Source organism: Anolis carolinensis, unplaced genomic scaffold, assembly GCF_035594765.1.
Source record: "Anolis carolinensis isolate JA03-04 unplaced genomic scaffold, rAnoCar3.1.pri scaffold_23, whole genome shotgun sequence".
Classification (NCBI taxonomy): Eukaryota; Metazoa; Chordata; class Lepidosauria; order Squamata; family Dactyloidae; genus Anolis; species Anolis carolinensis.
Window position 1 is genome coordinate 486,351 of NW_026943832.1, and position 19,703 is coordinate 506,053.

Sequence of the window (19,703 nt, forward strand, 5' to 3'; positions counted from 1 at the left end):
ATTCAAGACAACAGTCTGAATCCTGGTTTTCTACAATACCAACTCACTCAATGAGCCTCCATTTCAGACTTCTTGCCTTCAATATATAGAGGATAATGGAAATAAAGACGTATTTCTTCTGGCTGGGGCAAATGTATCAAGTGTTTTTTAGTGTTTATTACTGCAGTGCTTGAGTTTTAAATAAATATCTAGTAGTGGTGTTTGTTGACTAGGGCTATTGTTGGCATCAGCTGCAGCTTGTTATTGTAGAACATCATTGAGTTGTGGGGTTGGTGGTGTTCTTATTATTCTTATTTGAATATGTCTCCTTCTCTTCTCTTTCTTTCTTTTCAAGAGTTATAATGACATGGCTCATTGGTGAACTTTTGAACAATAACTCTAAAAACACTTCAGAGGGGAGAACTGTAGACTTCAAACCTTTCAAATCACTTTCCATTTGTTAAGAAAAGGCTGAATGCAGGTCCAAGAAATGGCTACAGACAGCATCCAAAATGTATAGAATGAGTGAACGCTCCCAGGTGTCAGGAGCGACTTGAGAAACTGCAAGTCACTTCTGGTGTGAGAGAATTGTCAGTCTGCAAGGACATTGCCCAGGGGACATTGCCCAGGGGACATTGCCCAGATGTTTTTACCATCCTGTGGGAGGCTTCTCTCATGGAGGTGACAATGGCTGACAAATCCTAAGGAGCTATATTGCAGCAACTCACACCTCTTCAGATAAGTCTACAGAGAGAACTGGACTAGCGCCCTCCCTCAATGATGATGAAGTAGGCCTTCTGTCACTTTTCTTTCACATCACAATGACAGCAAAGGAAAGACTGACTACCCATTTCTCCTGTGCCATCCTCTCACTTTAAATTGATCCTGATACTGCCAGAGAGGGAATTAAAAAATAGAAGAAGCACATTATGAAACATATCCCTCCCCTGCTGTGACGGGGGTGGGCAACGTGTAAAGAGGGAGAATGGCATTCAAACGTCTGTTTTTCAATACGTGGTTTGGCATTCAGAGGGATCTGGAAATAACTGACTTGGGACACTAAGGAAGGAAGCATGTAAAATGTTGTGAAAGTGGCCAGAGGCATTCTATGGAACCATCATTTCTAATCATATATAGGGACTGATACTCAGCAGTGAGTGAACCCAGCACAGAAAGCTATGAAGACAGTCCTACACCGGTACTGATGATTCCCCTTGCCTGTTTGTTTGTTGCATTTATATGCTGTCTTTCTCCCAGAGTTGGACCCAAGGCACCTTCCAAAACAATTCACAATTTACAAGGAAGTTCTAAAAATAATTAAAGTAAAAGAATAAAATAACCCTATAAAAAAGCTCTTTTGCCCACAGATTAAAACCCTGCCTAAATAGGATAGTCTTTGCCTTCTGTTTGTTTGTTTTTTGTGTGTGTTAGGGGTGACTTGAGAAACTGCAAGTCACTTCTGGTGTGACAGAATTGGCCTTCTGCAAGGACATTGCCCAGAGCACACCTGAATGTTTAATGTTTTACCATCCTTGTGGGAGGCTTCTCTCATGTCCCTACATGGGGAGCTGGAGCTTACAGAGGAAGCTCATCTGTGCTCTCCCTGGATTCGAACCACCGACCTGTTGGTCAGCAGTCCTGCCAGCACATGGATTTAACCCATTAAGCCATTGGGAGCTCCTTTTTGCCTTTGGGGGAAACGAAAGCAGAAAAGAGTCATCTTAGCCACCAACAGAAGAGATTTACAAATAATTCATATTCAGCTTCCCTACAAAAAAAAGTAATATGAATACTTCAGATTCATACTTACACATGAGGACATGGATTCCATCATCCTCTGTCTACCTTGCCTACCTTGCCTTCTAACTCTTTCTCTGCTTTTCCATGTTGCTTTTTACAAAGCACGACTCATAAAATGCTTTATTTACTGGACAACACACATGTTAAAATCACTCAAAAGCAGGCTTGAAATATTGTTGTTGTTGTTGTTATTATTATAATTATAATTATATGTATTTATACCGTGCTTTATCTCTCCTGAAGGACACTAAAAGTGGCTTAACATAAAAGTATTATCTTACAATTTAAAATATATACAAACATGCAAAGATTAAACCAGAATTAAACATAAATAGTATTAAAAATTCAAAACCATTAAAACATATTGAAAGTCAAAAACCACAATACCCCTGAACTGATCTTTAAAATTTTATACTTTAAATACCTGTATGAATAAAAAAGGTTTTGGTCTGGTTTTAAAGGTTATTCCTTTTTAACAAATCCAAGGTTGGACCCATTCATTTTTCAACTCTTCTGGATTTTTTAATGTTAAAGGTGAGAAGAAAAAAAACGTGGGAGTTGTGGCTCTACTGAGATGTTCCACATAATGCACACAAATGCAAATTCGGGAAGAAAAGTGAGACATTGATACAATCTCAGATGATATGATGACCATCTGAAGGTTGTTTTTAGAAGAGGGAGCAAACTTGTTTTCTGATGCTGCCATGGCTAGAAAATGAATCCAATCACAAGAAAAGAGATTCCACCTAAACATTAGGAAGACCTTTTTATTATAAGAGGTGGAATAGACTGCCTCAGAAAGTGGTGGGCTCTCCATCTTTGGAAGTCTTTAAACAGATGTTGAATGAGGGCAGGGGATGGTCATTGTGGTCTCGTCCAGCTCTAAGATTCAATGTTTCCCCTTCCTGCCCCCTGCCCCCCAACGTCCCTATCTCTGCCAGTTCAACATTTGACCTTCAAAGGCACAACAGGAAACTTTGAAGTGATATGTTTAGCATGCCCGTCTGAATACAATGAGAAACCCAGATAAAGCTGCATTCCTGACACAGGGCCACTCTAAACATATGCTGACAGATTTTCCGTTAGATCTTTGTGCTGACTGGTCTAAATCTTCCTTAAGCAGGCATAGCAAGACTGGGGTAGAGATAAGATTGCAAGTCTAAAAAGAGCAGGATGTCTCTACTTTTAAGGCTTGTGCAGAAGACGGAATTTCAGCAAGTAGAGTTTGCATGACAAGTCTGAAAATCAGAGGTCTGGCTACTACCGCAAGAGAGGACAAAATGAGAACACTGTTCCCTTAATACAAATTCTGCTTCCTTAAATCACTTTTTTTTCAGTCTCCACATTTCTATAATCAAAGAGGGCGATTTGTTCCTCCCTATACCCTTGGGGGTCTGCAGCACTGCTGGTTGCCTTAATGCTAAAATTTGATAGTAACTTTCTGCACCTCTCACAAACCCTGATATTCTCCATGTGCTGGTGACGTTGTTTCTAGAAATGCTAAAATCTTATATTATTTAAATTCTAGTGCCACCAAATGCATTGGATGTCTTCTTCTAATCCAGCCAATACTGAGCCCTCTCCTTATTGCACCCACCTTCCTTTCCTAGCACTGAAAAATCAACCTGCTAATAAGGTCTCTGTTTCATCTAAAATCCTATGAGACTCTTCCTAAAGCAGTGGTTCTCAACCTGTGGGTCCTCAGGTGTTTTGGCCTACAACTCCCAGAAATCCCAGCCAGTTTACCAGCTGTTAGGATTTCTGGGAGTTGAAGGCCAAAACATCTGGGGACCCATAGGTTGAGAACCACTGTGGAACTAAAGACTTATCTAGAACTAGAGTACGCTTGTTCACCCTCCAACATCATAGAGCTATTGCAGTTGCTACAAAATTTAGGTAGCAGTGAAATGGAGTGTGACCTCAGAAGGACTGTGGGAGTCCAATGCAACCTCCCCAAACTGAAGAAACGACCATCTCTAATTTGAAAGCACTTTGTCATTAATGGTAGAAAGGTGCTCATTGGTTGCTTCTTCACCGCAAAGCACTGTAAGTGGAATCACCAGATTGGGGCTTATTATAAATTAATACATTTCAATAGCATTAGTAGAATTTGCCCTGGGTAGAATGTGATCAACAGAGTACAAATGACATGAAAGAAATAACTAATTGGCATTTGGGAACAGTTATTCCCAAAGTTAGAAAAATGTTTTAATTAAACTTTGTTGACAGAAAAAGGTTTGACCTTTGACCATTAGATTTTGGCTTCCCTTCAAAATGTTTAATGTTTACTGTTCTTATTCAACAAATATTGACATAGAGATCTATTGAAATAAGCAATGGTCTTACGCAACAGTGTCAGTCCTGGAATCAGGAAGCAGAAGGAAATGATTCCATGAACTGTTATGTAAACTCAATCCACTTCTCCATCATTTAAAGAAGGCTAATGGACAAGATCTATCTATCCATCCATTCATCAATCCACCTATCTGAACTGGCTCCCAAATTAATGGAGACATCTAAAGACTCTTTGGGCCTTTCACTTTACATATTTTATAGCATTTTGGTCCCATGTGACTTAAATTTCTAAATACTGCTCCCTATCATTGACCCAGAGGCGCAGCAGGTTAAACCGCTGAGCTGCTGAACTTGCTGACCGAAAGGTTGGTGGTTCAAATCCAGGGAATGGGGTAAGCTCCCATTGTTAGCCCCAGCTTCTGCTAACCTAGCAGTTCGAAAACATGCAAATGTGAGTAGATCAATAGGTACTACTCAGGCAGGAAGGTAACTGCGCTCCATGCAGTCATGCCAGCCACATGACCTTGGAAGTGTCTAGGTACAACGCCAGCTCTTCGGCTTAGAAATGGAGATGAGCACCAACCCCCAGAGTCAAACATGACTAGACTTAATGTTAGGGGAAAACCTTTACCTTTACCTATACAATCCAACAATTTCTCATATTCAACTTACAATTTTGTTTGTTTAGCTTATACTTTAATGGAAAGGTGGATGAAAACTCACCTTTCCTCTTTGAAGGACCAAAAGATCCGAAGTGCAATAAAGATAACTTTGGTATGATACCTCACAACTTCTGAGGATGCCTGCCATAGATGTGGGTGAAATGTCAGGAGAGAATGCTTCTGGAACATGGCCATACAGCCTGGAAAAAATCATAGCAACCCAGAGGTTGTGGCCATTAAAGCCTTCGACAACACAACTTTGTTACGTATTTGGACTAAGTCCTCTTCTTTGCCCAAACTGTCCCCTGACACATCTTATTAATAAGCCTTTATCGCATCATTCAAAGAGAGTAAACTAAATATCTGATGATTTTGCTTTCAAGCAATAAGATTAGTCTGGCTGGCAATCTATATTTGTTTTCCTCAGGCTGAAGAGGTGTAACTTCAGAGATGTTGTCTTCTTTGAGTGTCTTACTTCAGAGAATTCAATTTACAACATAGTGATCTATGAGAAGTAATAGTAAGTAAACTCTGCAAGCACTCAGGCATCCCAATTGCAGCCTACAGATACTTCGGCGAGTGTTTCTCCAGTTTTCCCTCTTAGTCTTAAAGGAAGCACATGTTACCTTTATCATCGGGTTTATCTTCCTGCACAAATGACAGCCAGCATCTTAGGCTGATGTATTTATTATTTATTTATTTACAGTATTTATATTCCGCCCTTCTCACCCCGAAGGGGACTCAGGGCGGATCACATTATACACACATAGGGCAAACATTCAAAAAAAAAAAAGCCAGACAGTATTTTTTTACATAGACTCTCGTAGCCTTCCGAAAAGATAATACTTGATACTTGATTTTTGATACTTAATACTTGATTTTTTTTTCATATCCTTACTCAGAAATCTTCCACAGTTGCCCAAATTAGAATATTGTCTGCTATTCAGGATGATCTCATGTCATTTCACAAAATAATAATCGGGTCAGAACGTCATCTCCTAAGACGGTGGTTCTCAACCTGGGGTCCCCAGATGTTTTTGGCCTTCAACTCCCAGAAATCCTAACGGCTAGTAAACTGGCTAGGATTTCTGGGAGTTGTAGGCCAAAAATATCTGGGGACCCTAGGTTGAGAACCACTGTCTTAAAGGAAGCCCAAAAATAATGGGTGCTTAAAGTGCGCAGGTGAAGACTATTATAGCACATTCCCGTACATGTTTAGTCAAATGGCAGACAAGCACAGATCGCACTCTAAGAAAGACATGGCAACAGTTTAACATTTGTGACCTTTAAAAGAACATTTCCCAATAATCTTTAGAATATTAGAACCACTGGAAGCTGCCTTATTCCATGTCAAAAATATTTGGTCTATCAGCATATCATTCCCTTTGATTGCCAACATAGTTTATAGGCGTCAAAAAGTGGGGTGAGAGTATGCTCCATGGTCAGAGAACACTGCATGATGGTGTAACCAAAACAAAACCAGCAGTGAATGGTATGAAATTGGGTCTGCCTGCCAGAAGCATCCCCTTTCCAGAACCTCAGAAAAAATATGTCATCAGATACCTAATGTTAACTAGATTTTTTTTTTTTGAGTCAAGAGTGACTGGTGTGAGAGAATTGGCCTTCTGCAAGGACTTTGCCCAAGGGATGCCTGGATGTTTTGATGTTTTTACCATCCTTGTGGGAGGCTTCTGTCATGTTCTCGTATGGAGCTGGAGCTGATAAAGGGGGCTCATCCATGCTCTTCCCGGGTTGAATTCGAACCGGCAACCTTCAGATTAGCAACCTGGTACAAGGGTTTAATCCACTGCGCCACTGGAGGCTCCTATGTTAACTAGACATGTCAAGGATTGAATCTGTGACCTTCTGCAAGCAAGCATATGTTCTGCCACAGAGCAATCCATACTAACAAGGAAGTTCATGCATATGATCATGAGAAAGCTGCTTGCCAGTGAGGAAGCCAAAATAATTCATTGGAATGTATTAAATTTGTTGCAGAACATATTTAAAAGTAGGGTTTCTTTTTCAAATCCAATGTAATATCCTAAAATTTATTCATATTTTTTTCAACTTGTCTTGCACTTTCAGGTTGCGCTGCTGTAACCTCCAATCCAAGTCATGCATGAAATTAGTTGCTGTCATTCTAAAACCAGAACCTGAGAGAGCTCTACTTGAGACTTTAACAATATAGATGGACTGACAAAGCTCTGTGAAATACTGATACATCTTGACTGCAAACTGCAGGTGCTCAGGTAAGGGGCTGATGGTTCATAGGCAGCACCAGCCTTCCCGCTGCATGACCTCAAAAGTTGTTGATATATTTACTGTAAGAACCTGGTTCCTTTTTATTAGCATCATATGAGAAAAAGCTATCCTATGTTGGACAGGAGAGGACAGTTATTTCTATTCACTTTGTATGGCTCCCCTTGGGAAAATGCTTCCCCAGAGTAGTGGCTAAGTATTAAAGGACAGAAGTATATATAACCAAATAGTTCTACTACAATGCCTACATATCTATTCTGATATGAGGTGCAGCAGAAGGTACTAGTCTCCCTGAATATGTCAGGATTTTGTCCTTTACCTCTGTCAGTAAAGTGGGTGAAATCTGTCTCAGGCACATTGCAGAACCTGCAATTTCGCTGGGTTATTTTCCAGAACAGTTGCATTGTAACTTTCTAGCTCCTCTAGAGGAGGGTAGCTTGGGGAGGAGCCCATTTCCTCTGTCTATGGACTACCCAGTCCTGGTTTGAGTCCTTTGCTTCCTTCTTAAGGTTTATTATCAAAAGTGACCAGTAAGCAATGTATCTTGAAGTCACTGCAGCTTTGATATACATCCAGTGTATAGCTGACTTGCTTCTCACATCTTTTCCTACTCTAATTCAGGGAATGAGAGAAGAATATGGATCCAAAAATCCCAGGGCAAAACAAGCAGAGCTTCACAAAGATGTGTTTGGGAATTAGCTCTGTGTAACATTTACACACAGTTGAGTTGCTATATTTTTATTCTGAAATATTCAATTTTATTAAAAAAAAACAGCATTTTCTGCAGAATAATTCATATTTCTATGTCAAAATATTTGTTTCCATGCAGAAAATCCAATGGGAATTTTGCACTGCATAAGTCCCAAATTATGAATAGTCTTTAAGATCTGAATGGGGGAAGAAAATTATTTCTTGCTTTGTTGAAAATAAATTTCATGAAGAATTATATCCTATTGGAATTGAATAAGCTGCCATGATCATATCGGGTCTTTTTACGTAAAAATAATAATAACAGCTTTTTCAGCATTGTCTCAAGATCCAATCTAATGCCTAAGATCGAAAAACATTGTGTACCTTTAAATTGCCCGTAAACCTATGACACTCCCATGAGTTCCATAGTTTAGGTGAAAAATATTCAAGAGGTGGTTTCCTAGTTACAACTTCCTGTTGTCTCATCCCTGTTCTTAACTATGAGTAATTTGTAAGTCAGATGTTTGTAACTTGGGGACTGCCTGTATCTGTATCAAAAGGCAAACTAGAACAGTAGTTCTTCTTCAGTATCCCAAGATACACATATTAGGAAAACATGTTCATAAATATAATGCTGGAAAGGATGCCTAAATCAGCATGATTTAGACCTTAAAACAGAAGGCTCAAACAGATAGGCACAAGAATGAATTAGTTAAAATTGACCCATTAGTCAATTTCTGGCCAAAATCAGCCAATGAAAATTTTAACATCACAAAATAATGAAGTCAAGATTCTTCCAAAATACTTGGAAGAACTTCCTTTTTTTCTTTTTCCATATACCAGACTCTAACATATAGGGGACCTTACACCAATTTATCAGCATCTTTGTATCATTATTCTATTCTTTAAAATTCATTAACACAAGGTTTAGAAAATAGAAAACCTTTGATTCCAAAGGTCCTTTTCTAAAAGTAAAATCAAAGTGTATTGTGGTACCCTAAAAACAGTACACTTATTGTGACAAAAGCTTTCTTAAGATCAGAGCTGCAAAGAAACCTATGAAGGATATTAAGGTTTCTGGGGGGTTATCTTCAGCAGATTTTTATGCAGATTTTGCTTTTTCATTGACGTGCAATAACATGTTCTTATTTTTATCTTAGGCTCAATTCATGTGAACTAACCAAAGCATGTTGTGAAGATCTTTTTGAAGTTCTCAAAAAGAGTAAGTCTTTGTAAGAACTAGACCCAAGCAACAATGAGGATCTAAAGACAAACCTAGAAGCTGATAAACGAAGCCAGATTAGAAAACTGAAGCGGTGCAATTTTAGAATACAAATATGGCTATAGAAGAGCAATGTGGGGAAATGGGTATGTATTTTTCTCAGTTAAACTAACTACTTTGCTGTCTTTCTGTTAAAATGATAGAATTGGATATTTGCCCTAGTTTTTGATCTATCAAACTGTGCGAAGGATTAAATTTGGAGATGCAACTGCTCCAAAGCTGTTCCATAAGACACCATGACTGAAGATTTGAACCTAATTTATCTCTACTAATCAGATACTCTTGTATACCATGAGGGCTGAATGAACTGAATTTGGGTCGTAATACTATTTTTAGTTACTCATCCCTGAAAATTAAACTGGACAAAAGGCTCTTGTTCTCTTCCTCTCACAAATAAAGACAAAACATCATAGAAAACCTTAAGAGTTTCAAATAGAAAAAACTTTATTAACATTATAAGGTGAAACCAGTTGTACATGTTTAAAATATCAAACAGCTCTGAAATATATCCAGGTTTGGACTTTTCACAACACCAAATAACCTCCTGACATTAGATGGATTGTAATATTGGTGCATGACACCTTGGGTCAGTTGATTTCCTAGGAGAAGACAACACAATATTACTAGCATTAGGAATTATTTATCTAAGATGCATGCTGTATTGTTTCAGAGCTCTTAAAAGGAGGCGGCACAAATTTGAAAGGAAGAATTAACTCTCTTTTCCCCAACCAGTTTAGAAAAAAAGTTTGTCCTTTCTCCCTCAAGTCAGTTTGACACAGAAGGCTGCAATGACAACCAAGACTGAAGTCACAAAGAATATGCAGGTTTGACTGAAAATGTTAGAGAATCATTGCTAGAAGCAAAGGAGAATATCTGTGCCGATTGAATTTAACAGATTTGGTCTGTAGGAGAAACAGCCTTAATGAATTGTACTCTTTTCATATGTCCTGGAGTCAGGTGTATGAGATGAAAACACAATGTAACAATTCTTGCAATGCATTCAGATTTGGTTATTTTAAAATTTATATATTGTAATTTTATATTGCATTTAATTGCTTTTTAACTGATTTTATGTACTGTTGATTGATTTTGTATAGGCATCTAATTGTGCCAGGGTTGTAAGCCACCCTGAGTCCCTTCGGGTGAAAAGGGCGGGATATAAATATTGGAAATAAAATAAATAAATAAATATCAAATGCTGACTTGTGTTACTGAGGCCAGACACAGTGTAAAGAGAAACATACATTCACACACGCAACCGTAGGAGTGGGAAACATTGGCAGATTTGGGGCCAGTTCTGAGAGACACACAGGATCAACAAACACAACCAAAATGTTTGGTTTTGTTTTTGAAAACTGCAACTCAAAGATCACTATTAGTTTTTGTTTTTTTTAAAGGGAAAACCTGAAAAGGAATTCTTTCAATCAAGCAAAATCTGTGCTTTGCCTTAGAGTGCAACTGCCTCTACTCGAGGCTTTCAGGAGCATAATTCTCCCTACAGGTGTTCACATATTACATTCAATACACAGACTACAGATCTATATTTTCTACATATAATATTCAAGAGAATGGTCCTATGTTACACAGTACAAACATTTTCAGATATTTGCCAAAATCTCTGCTTTCATTCATTCCCACACAGATATAATAAAAATAAAGTGTTTATGTAGCGTTGCGAGAGAATGATCATATAGAAAAATGAATGCATGACATACATTTTCCATTTAGAAAAGTTTGTGCAGTGTTGTCCTTTACCACATGCATAGGGCACAACTCTTTCGAATCCTAAAGAGTTACTACAGGATATGGTGCGGTGTTTGAAGAAATGTGGAGGAACAGCAAAATAATTAGGTTACCTGTTTGTCTGCATAGCTCTCTGCCCTTGTATAGTACAGTATATATTCCTTCGCTGAACAAGTTCATAGGGTGATTATTTCTTCCAACTTCTGATGTCTGTTTTTCAGAACTCACCTGAATATCTACCGTCACATTCAGTTGTTTGCTAGCCGTCTTGGCCTCTGCTGCCTTTTGTTCCTCTTCTTCCTTCAATTGTTCTTTCTTTAAAAAGAGAAGGCGACACATTGCTAGTTAAAGGCACCAGCTCCAAGCTCAAAGGTGGTAAAGCAAAGGGCAAGAAGGCCAATTTTCTATTGACTGCAAGGATATCTTGCTTGAGAATTGTACAAAAAAATGAAATCAGAAATTCTTTTCAGATCACTTTTGAGGCTGGGTTCTTTAAACCTTTGGCTTGTGATTTTACCAATTTTTGGGGGGGGGGGGGGCCTATATCCTAGCCAAGTGGCTCAAGACTAATCAGATGAAGGCCTGCACCAAATTTCCACAAGTCCACATAACATGTTTGTTACTTTCAGCTGTGAAAGGGAAACTTAAATATTCAGTATCCTCTTTCACCACAGAATCCTAAACATATTTATATAATTAAATCGAGAAAGACTGTTTTTCAAAAATTTGTCAAAATTGCCTGACCTTTCATGTCAAAGCTGAACTGAACCACAAGACATACATTTTCCCTGAAGAATCTTACAGGCTTAAAATAGCAATAAAGTTTAATCAAAGTTACTTAATATTTAATAAGCCTGAGAAGATTCATGGAATGTTTTTGCAAAACTTTGCTGATTGCAGTGGGCTTCTACAGCAAGTTACGAATCATGCAGCAATTCAACAGCAATTCCGAGCATTATTCACTATTGTTTAGAACTAATGGGATTTGTAGTCCCACAGCTAGAAGGCTGTATGAGTCTCAACTCTGCTCTACAAGAAAGTTTACTTTCTCCTTGGCCCCATCTCTGGAGAAAGCCACCATCCCATGCTCCAGTCTTGCCCAAACACTTTTCACCTTACCAGCTGCAGAGCTTTCTGTTTGCGGGCTTCTTCATCTTGTTTGCGCCGGGCTTCAATTTCCTCCAGCTTCTTAGCAGCCACTTTCTTCTTAACTTTGTCTTCTGCTAATTTTTCCTCTCGTACCTAGAATATTGATTTATTTACACCTACATCTTTCCTTAAAAGAGTTCAAGGCTTCTCTCCCCTTCCTTGTTTTTATCCTGATGACTACACTATAGGTTGGTCAATGGACAGGCAGCGATTAGTCTCACAGGGATATTGTTGCATGGCAGAATCTGGGTCTCCACAGAACTGGCACTTAAGTCATCATATCAGCCCGGCTCTTGGTTAGTCATCTCTTGGCAATTTATGAGATACACTATCTTTCCTTATAGAATTCCCATTTCATTGAATTCTGTATATGCCTTTTTTATACCAGACTGAAAAATCTTAATAATTTTCAATAGCAAGACTACAATAGGCACTCCCCTTTGATGGGGTTTAGAAGCACAGGACCCTTGCAAAAGTGGGAATAAAGAAATCCACTATTCTATCTGAGAGATAGAATGACTCCCAGAGTGACTCTATGGTCAACTTTTGTCAGAGCTTGACAGTAGAATTGCATAAGAGAACTTAAAGAGATTCCCAGAGAGAACATAGTTATCAAGTCCACAAATAATCAAATCTGAAAAAATTAAGCCTGCAAATATGGAGGACCAACGGTACTCATAGGTCTACTGCTCAAACAGATATTACCAACACAGGGAAAGAGTTCATTAAATTGGTAAGAGAATTGTATCCTGACATTTGGAATACAAGTCTTGATAATGTAATGTAGCCTTGTTGCTACATTCAGACTTACCTTCTCATATTTCTCCTCATCTTGAGCCAGCTTTTGCTCAAGCCTCTTTTTCTTCTCCTCCTCCATCTGTTCTGCCCGCTCTCGAGCCTTGCGAAAGCGCTCTTCACGTTTCCTGAGGACACATTAAACTCTATTTAGAAATGGTATCCACGACAAACTAGAAAAGAAGCAAGTGGAAGCACTCACATACCGCCTCATCTCTTCTTGTTGCTTCCTCTTCTGTTCTTCCAGTTTCTGTTTTCGATATTTTTCAGCTTCTTCCTTTTTCCGAAGGTTTTCCAACCGTTGCTTTTCCTAGACAACATGAAACTCATTAGCACACATCGTAATAGGTGTGCTTGCTCCAATAGCTAAAAGGCAACCAACTCAGCTGCACTTCTAGTCAAGGAAAGAAGAGCTTTCCCTCCACTTCCCTGCTTTCCTTTGGGGCAAATCCATTTAACAGTGACATTGGCCATGATAACTAAAGTGAAACAGCGACCAGAAAGAATCCCAGTGTCAATGCAATGTTTTCCAAGAATAAGATGGCAATATGACAGATCAATGTGACCAATCTCAATCCCAGCACTGCCAACAGCAGCCACTACTATCAATTATTAATTAAAGTATAAACACTACAATATCCTGAGACTTCTATCAGTCATGAAATATGAATCTTTTCTCATTTTCAAATAGGGTTGTGATGTAATATTGTGTTACAAGAGAGGGAGCTTGGAAATAACATGTCACAAGCACATAGAACTGCTATTTTTCCCATTGACAAGAGCATAACCAAGCCACATGTAAAAGCTACACAACAACTGGAAACAACTGGAAAGTCACTCCATTGGTGCAACAAGTAAGCTTCCAGTTACTTTTCAAAGGCATTTATTCCTAGAATTGTTACAAAATATTATCATTATTCTGTTTTTAATCTTTTAAAAGAGGCTAATGTTATGTCCTTCTCTTATCAGTCATAAAGCCACATTCTGCTGGCACCATCTTTACTTGTTCCAGTCCTATGAGCAATCAACAATGCATCATTGCAACAAATAATGTCTATGAATTAGTCTTCAAACAGCATAATTAGCAATGGAAGTGGATTGTTTTTAAAGTAACCTTTTCCAGGTGCTGGGGTAGGATGCACATTGGATTTTCATCTATTCAAAGCAACAGTAATTTCTAGATATGTACTTAAAGCATTGCTTTGTCACTTGAAAAAGATTATGTTCTGCCAACTGTCATCACAGCACGTCTTTCCTAAATAGGAAACAAGTCTTGATAACTAATAAATAAATGAAATTTTCTGCCAAGATGCCACACATACACTAAGAAGCATGAAGGAGGAGGAAGAGAATGAAGTCTCAATGTTAGAAAGGTTTGTTTATTGTTTCCCCAATGAAGTTGAAGTAGCATGTGCAAGTACAAAGTACTGAGTGGCAACTAAAGAGAGATTTTCACAAATTGATTTGAATTTTAACTGGCCAACAAACTTACTGCAGAGGAACAAAACCTGGGCCAAATTAGGCATAGATCACCCCAGAGAAGTTTTATTTACTTAAAGAGACCAGTAAATTGGAAATCAATACCAGGTGTTACAGCCTTCTCTTTGGTCTGCGTTTTCAAATATATATACCGGTAAGTATCAACCAAATCTAGTAATGTGAGATGGGACATTGATCCATTAGGCCTTTTGAAGTAGGGATATTTTTCTTAAGCTTATTTTTCTGGTCTCAAACCTGTCAACACACCAACACTAACATTTCTACTAGGGTCTATAAGCAAAATGATTTGATATAAAATGGAATAATCAATTAGTTTTCCCAGTAACTTGAATAACTTCCATGCCAGGGTTTTCTTTCTAACTAAGCAGACATCTGCTGAATACAACTGTTACATTGAGGAAGGAGTCTAACACACTTATTTTGGTGGAGAGAAAGTCTCACTGAAGTCTGTGGGACTTACTTCTAAGTAAGGATGCAGACTATGCACTTTTCAACATTATTTTCCTCCTCCTTTTTTGTATGTTTAGTTCAGGTAGAAACTGTTAGATGGGTTGATCTGGGCAGCTAAAAAGACTAGAATTAACTATGAACAGCTACATTATTAAAATAAAATGGGCAAGATCTAAAAAAGACAACAAAGCTCCTCGAAGCAATGTTCAATAATATTATAGTTTGTCTTTTGCACTTTGTTGCCTGTCTTGATCCTTCTAATCTAAATTAAATTAAGTGGGTAGTGTAAATAAACTGAAACATTGGATGAATGAAATGATAAATATGAATAATCACATTCTGAAATGAAATGCCCATGGTTCTTGTACAACATTGAGAAAACAGTGAAATGCCACTAGAAATTGTGCAAGTAGTCTACATTTTAGTAAGGTTTGTTGCAAAGGCCAGGCAGCCCCTTCAAAGAATGGATGTTGCTATGCATGTTAGGGATGCCATTGGATGACACACTGTTAATTATGTGCAAACACATCTAATCTAAGATCAATCTTGTTACTTACAACAAACCCTCCCTGTATGAAGAGAAAGTTATGATATAGTTAATACCTTTGAAAAGTGAATCGTATTGTTAACTCGATATCTATTGTTAACAATATGACCGAAATAGACTTGCATCTAGCATTCCACCCTATTGCCATAAAGCTTTGCTGGGTCAACTGTACCTTTACCTACACTTCATAAGACCTGTACTACCATTCTGTTAACCCAAGAAGCAGCAATGGACTTCACCACTTTCAAGAGACTTATGCTGGGATACTGAATACATAGTCTGCAAATTAAACAAACACGCCAGAATCTTAATGGTAAGATAAAATAGTTCAAATCAATGTGCATATTTTGATAATTTGGTCTTATAAATAGATAAAATATTAATAAAATTAATCAGTCCTTTTGCCTGTCTATTCTGTCACACTGTCTCATGCCAGCACTTAACATCATTCAGTCCCTTGGGTCCCTAAACCCAATCAAGTTTTTCTTTAAAAGGGCAAAACACAGTAATTTTGCATTTGTTTGCATACACCCCCCAACCCTTTTCATTGATCTTTTTTAATATTAATGTAATGTTTTTAAACGTTAATATGTATTGTTTTTATTTAATCCTATTTTAAGCTTATTTGTATGTGTGAGGTATCAAATGGTTGCCATATGTAACCTTGCCTTGAGTCCCCTTTGGGGTGGAGAAGGCAGGGTATAAATGGGGTAAATAAATAAATAAATTTTAAATGAAACGGATGTAAAAATGCCTGTCAAGTCTGAAGACTTTTGCAAGATTATTAATGATGAAAAAACATAATAGTGAAAACAGAAAAAGAACATTGAGCTCCTGCTAGTTAGGTTTGGCATGTAGGGAAAACCCAGGCATTGTGGATTGGTCCTCCCATCCATACCAAGAATCCCCCTGACAATTTGCATATTTATTATTACTTTCTCCCCCTGCACTACACCTGAGCAGGTAAATTTTAGTTCAGAAGCTGCTCTTCCCCCCTTTCCACCTATAAAAAGATCTCATGTTACCTGGGTAGTGGGCCTTAAAGGAGTCTTTTGCTTGAGGAATGATTTTACTGTACAGCTTCGGCTCACAGAGCTTGAGGTTCCCATAAGTATTTGGTTCTTCTGCACTGTGTGCAAGAATGTCTTGAATGGCCGGACAACCTAAAGAGTACAAAATATAATCAGTCCTTGGGAAACCATTAATAAACTTAACATGTTCTCTAGGATACAATACTTGTCTCACCTTGCTGGCAAGGTAAGGAGGCGGAACCTTTTTTCTTGGTGGAGAGAGCTTCTCTTGTTCATCCTCTAGATCACCAAGCGGTCTTTTATAACTTGCTTGTCTCCTGTAAATTTAGTTTTGTATATAAAAATTAACGGAGGACTCATTATACAGAACACACCAGTACAATATTCTATCATCGGTCCTCTTGAAAGCACCACGCATCTTCCATCCCTTGGCTTCTTTCTGAGTCCTTTAAGGGGCTTAAAAGAATCCTTAGGCAAGATGTCAGCTTTTTTGTGTGTGTGTGTGTCAGGAGCAACCGGAGTTGCTTCTGGAGTGAGAAAATTGGCCGTCTGCAAGGATGTTGCCCAGGGGACACCCTGATGTTTTTACCATCCTTGTGGGAGGCTTCTCTGGATTTGAACCTGGCAGCCTTCAGGTCAGCAACCCAACCAAGATGTCAGCTCAAGGATATAGCTCGATTTCACTAAGGGCCCTTAGTGATAACCTACAATATCTGCTTTGAACTGGGTCCCCTTCCACACAGCTGAATAAAATCTCACATTATCTGCTTTGAGCAGGAATATATGGCATATGTGTAGTTCAAAGCCGATACTGTGGGATTTTCTGCCTTGATATTCTGGGTGATATGGCTGTGTGGAAGGGTCCTGGATTATCTGAGTCCACACTGCCATATCATCCAGTTCAATGTGGATTTTATACAGTTGTGTAGAAGGAGCCAAGTCTCCCTTACATAGAAGGGGATTCAAATCCATGAACCTAATTTGGCATTATCTCTTATTTGTAACCCAGCCTGAAAATTCTCCCTTCCTCAACTACAAAGAGGAATACTATTTTATGTTTTTCCCATTCTTTTCTTTCCCTGTACCTCCATTCATCTTATTTTCCAACACTTTGAACCTGTGTATGACTGGGTCACTCTTTTTGTCACTCATGTGAGATAACAAGCAATGAAGCTTTGTTCCTGCTCCCAGTAACAAACAAATAGAAATGATCTGGTAGTCTTACTCATAGGTGATGCACAGGCATATACACAAACAATAGATACAAGAGTAAATATACCAAGGTTAAGAAAAGAATACTGGTCATGAAGTTTGTCAAAAGACCCAACAGACAACATACCCAACGTTCTGGGATGGTTTTCGAATTTCTTCAGTCTTTTCAGGGCTGCCCACTGCATAGAGAAAAGCAACTACAGTTACTGGTCACTGAACTATTTTATGTGATAAAAGCATGAGGTGAAAACTGTATCATCAAGACGATGAACATTTGTAATTGCCAGGACAGATATGCTTATAATTTACTATTTTATAGAGGTTTTTAAAAAACTTATTTTAATCCCTTTACCTAAGTGTTTATAAGGCAAACAAAGCAAAGCAACTGGGCTACGATTACTTAAAAAAAACCAGCAACACATTTTATGTTAGCAAACATTATAAAGGGAAAAACAGTTCATCCACTTCTGAAGATTCAGATCAATGCCATGTTTAGAAGATGCAATCCTAAAAACTGATTCACCCATAAATAGAATTGAATTTTGATTAAGTTACATATTCAAATATATGAGTTATGATTATGTATATGAAGGAAGTGAATAGGCTCAGTGCAGTTATTCCTCTATTATTTGGGTGGCATATACCATATTTTACCGCATTTGAAAGGCTGACATAAAGAAGGAGGAGAAGGCTTGTCTTCTGCTGCCCTGGAGACCAGGACTCAGAGCAATGAGTCTGAGAAAATTATAGGAAAGGAGATTCACCCATTAGGGTGAACTTCCTGACCAAGAGAACTGTCCAACAGTGGAACTCTCTTTCTCGGACTGTGGTAGAAGCTCCTCCCTTGGAAGCTTTTAAACAAGAGGCTGGATGGCCATCTGTCAAGCGTACTTTGAGTGCTCATTTCCTGCATTTCATTTCCTTTCCGTAAGCGGCTGAGGGGGAAAAAGGAAAGGGCCTGAGGCTGTGAGGAATGGTGGGAGTTGGAGTCCAAAACACCTGGAGGGCCCAAGTTGGCCCATGCCTGCTTTAAAGTCTAACAACCACAATATCAATACGTTGAGCATCGCATATCCAAAACGTTGGGGGCAGAATGTTTTTATCATCAGGAAGCCAAGGGGTGGCTATCTCATGCGGTACCGAACTGAATGAATTGCCCCGTGAAGATACCCCCCAAGGCACGCAAACACCCCAAAGTCCCAAACAACCCAGTTTTCCCATTCTGATTCGCTGTGCACAAAAGGAAGATGCGAGGCGGAGGCGGGCGACCCTTAAAGCCTTCCCTGGGACTCACCCCTTGGGTTCCCCGCCATTGTTGCTTTGCGGATCCAAGTCTACAGAGGCGAAATTTCCGCAGCCAGCTGTTAACAGCGACCCCGCGCTCGAAACGCCCCCAGCCCAGGCTTGTCGCCGTTGAAATATTTTTTTCAAACAACGTCACTCCCCGCGGTCCAATGAGCAGCGCGCGCCTCCACGACGGGGCCGGCTATTGGCTGAGACGCAGCTACCGAAATAAAGCCCAGGAAGGGGCTGGGCTTAGGCGCAACGGAAGGAAGGGAAGTCTCGGGGTTACACTGGAGCAGGAATGAGTAAACTCCGGCCCTCCAGGTGTTTTGGACTTCAACTCCCACAATTCCTAACAACCGTTAGGAATTGTGGGAGTTGAAGTCCAAAACACCTGGAGGGCCCATGCCTGCACTAGAGTTAAAAGCAAGTGTGCATCCCTCCTGAAATCCCCGAGCTTGTAGTTTAGGGGAGGGGCCTTCAAAATGCCCAGCCAGAAAGAACCTGAGTCTCATTAAACTACAAGTCTCAGAATTTTGCAGGAGGCAGCCACGGGATTTCAAATGGGATGCATACTCTGCCTACTAAGTACAGTAGAGTCTCACTTGTCCAAGCCAAACGGGCGGGCAGAATGTTGGATAAGCGAATATCTTGGATAACAAGGAGGGATTAAGGAAAAACCTATTAAACATCAAATTAGGTTATGATTTTACAAATTAAGCACCAAAACATCATGTTATACAACAAATTTGACAGAAAAAGTTGTTCAATACACGGTAATGTTATGTTGTTATTACTCTATTTACTAATTTAACACCAAAATATCACGATATATTGAAGACACTGACTAAAAAAATGGCTTGGATAATCCAGAGGCTTGGATAAGCGAGGCTTGGATAAGTGAGACTCTACTGTACATACTTTTCAGCAGGCGATTTAGCATTCATATCTGTGGAATTACGCCCTTAAAACTGCTTAGAAGAAATGATAATGCCGATTTGATGTTCAGTATTTGGTGTTGT

General features: G+C 39.0%; 2 protein-coding genes across 4 annotated transcripts in view; one reads left to right on the top strand and one right to left on the bottom strand.

The window, feature by feature from the left end:
* The window catches only part of LOC134294797 (probable methyltransferase-like protein 25), a 145,115-nt gene that overhangs the window by 51,408 nt on the left and 74,004 nt on the right, over positions 1 to 19,703 (top strand). Inside the window, exons 2-3 of one of the 2 annotated variants that reach the window (XM_062966527.1) lie at positions 6,825 to 6,988; positions 8,849 to 10,166. The exons of the other annotated variant lie outside the window; for it this stretch is intronic. Of the exons in view, the coding sequence (XP_062822597.1) occupies positions 6,825 to 6,862 (38 nt within the window). The 3' untranslated portion in view covers positions 6,863 to 6,988; positions 8,849 to 10,166. Of the gene's footprint in view, positions 1 to 6,824; positions 6,989 to 8,848; positions 10,167 to 19,703 lie in introns of those variants that run through there. 2 annotated transcript variants of the gene reach the window in all.
* Positions 9,390 to 18,848, bottom strand: LOC134294794 (inner centromere protein-like). Of its 2 annotated transcripts, XM_062966520.1 has the most exons (10): positions 18,692 to 18,848; positions 17,525 to 17,576; positions 16,400 to 16,502; positions 16,180 to 16,317; positions 15,165 to 15,176; positions 12,864 to 12,967; positions 12,674 to 12,785; positions 11,833 to 11,955; positions 10,942 to 11,028; positions 9,390 to 9,569 (listed from the first exon to the last, which is right to left on the bottom strand). In XM_062966520.1, exons 1-10 carry the CDS (start codon positions 18,708 to 18,710, stop codon positions 9,558 to 9,560), a joined length of 762 nt encoding a protein of 253 aa, XP_062822590.1. In that variant the 5' UTR covers positions 18,711 to 18,848; the 3' UTR covers positions 9,390 to 9,557. The 2 variants fall into 2 exon arrangements, with proteins under 2 accessions (XP_062822590.1, XP_062822591.1); XM_062966521.1 differs by lacking the exon at positions 15,165 to 15,176.

What these genes read in the sequence shown, in the direction of transcription:
- LOC134294794 (XM_062966520.1), bottom strand. An exon ending in AAACCATCCCAGAACGTTGG is followed by an intron (nt 16,503 to 17,524) that starts GTATGTTGTCTG and finishes CTAAATTTACAG; the next exon opens with GAGACAAGCAAGTTATAAAA. An exon ending in ATGAGGAGAAATATGAGAAG is followed by an intron (nt 11,956 to 12,673) that starts GTAAGTCTGAAT and finishes TCAATATTCTAG; the next exon opens with GTACGAGAGGAAAAATTAGC.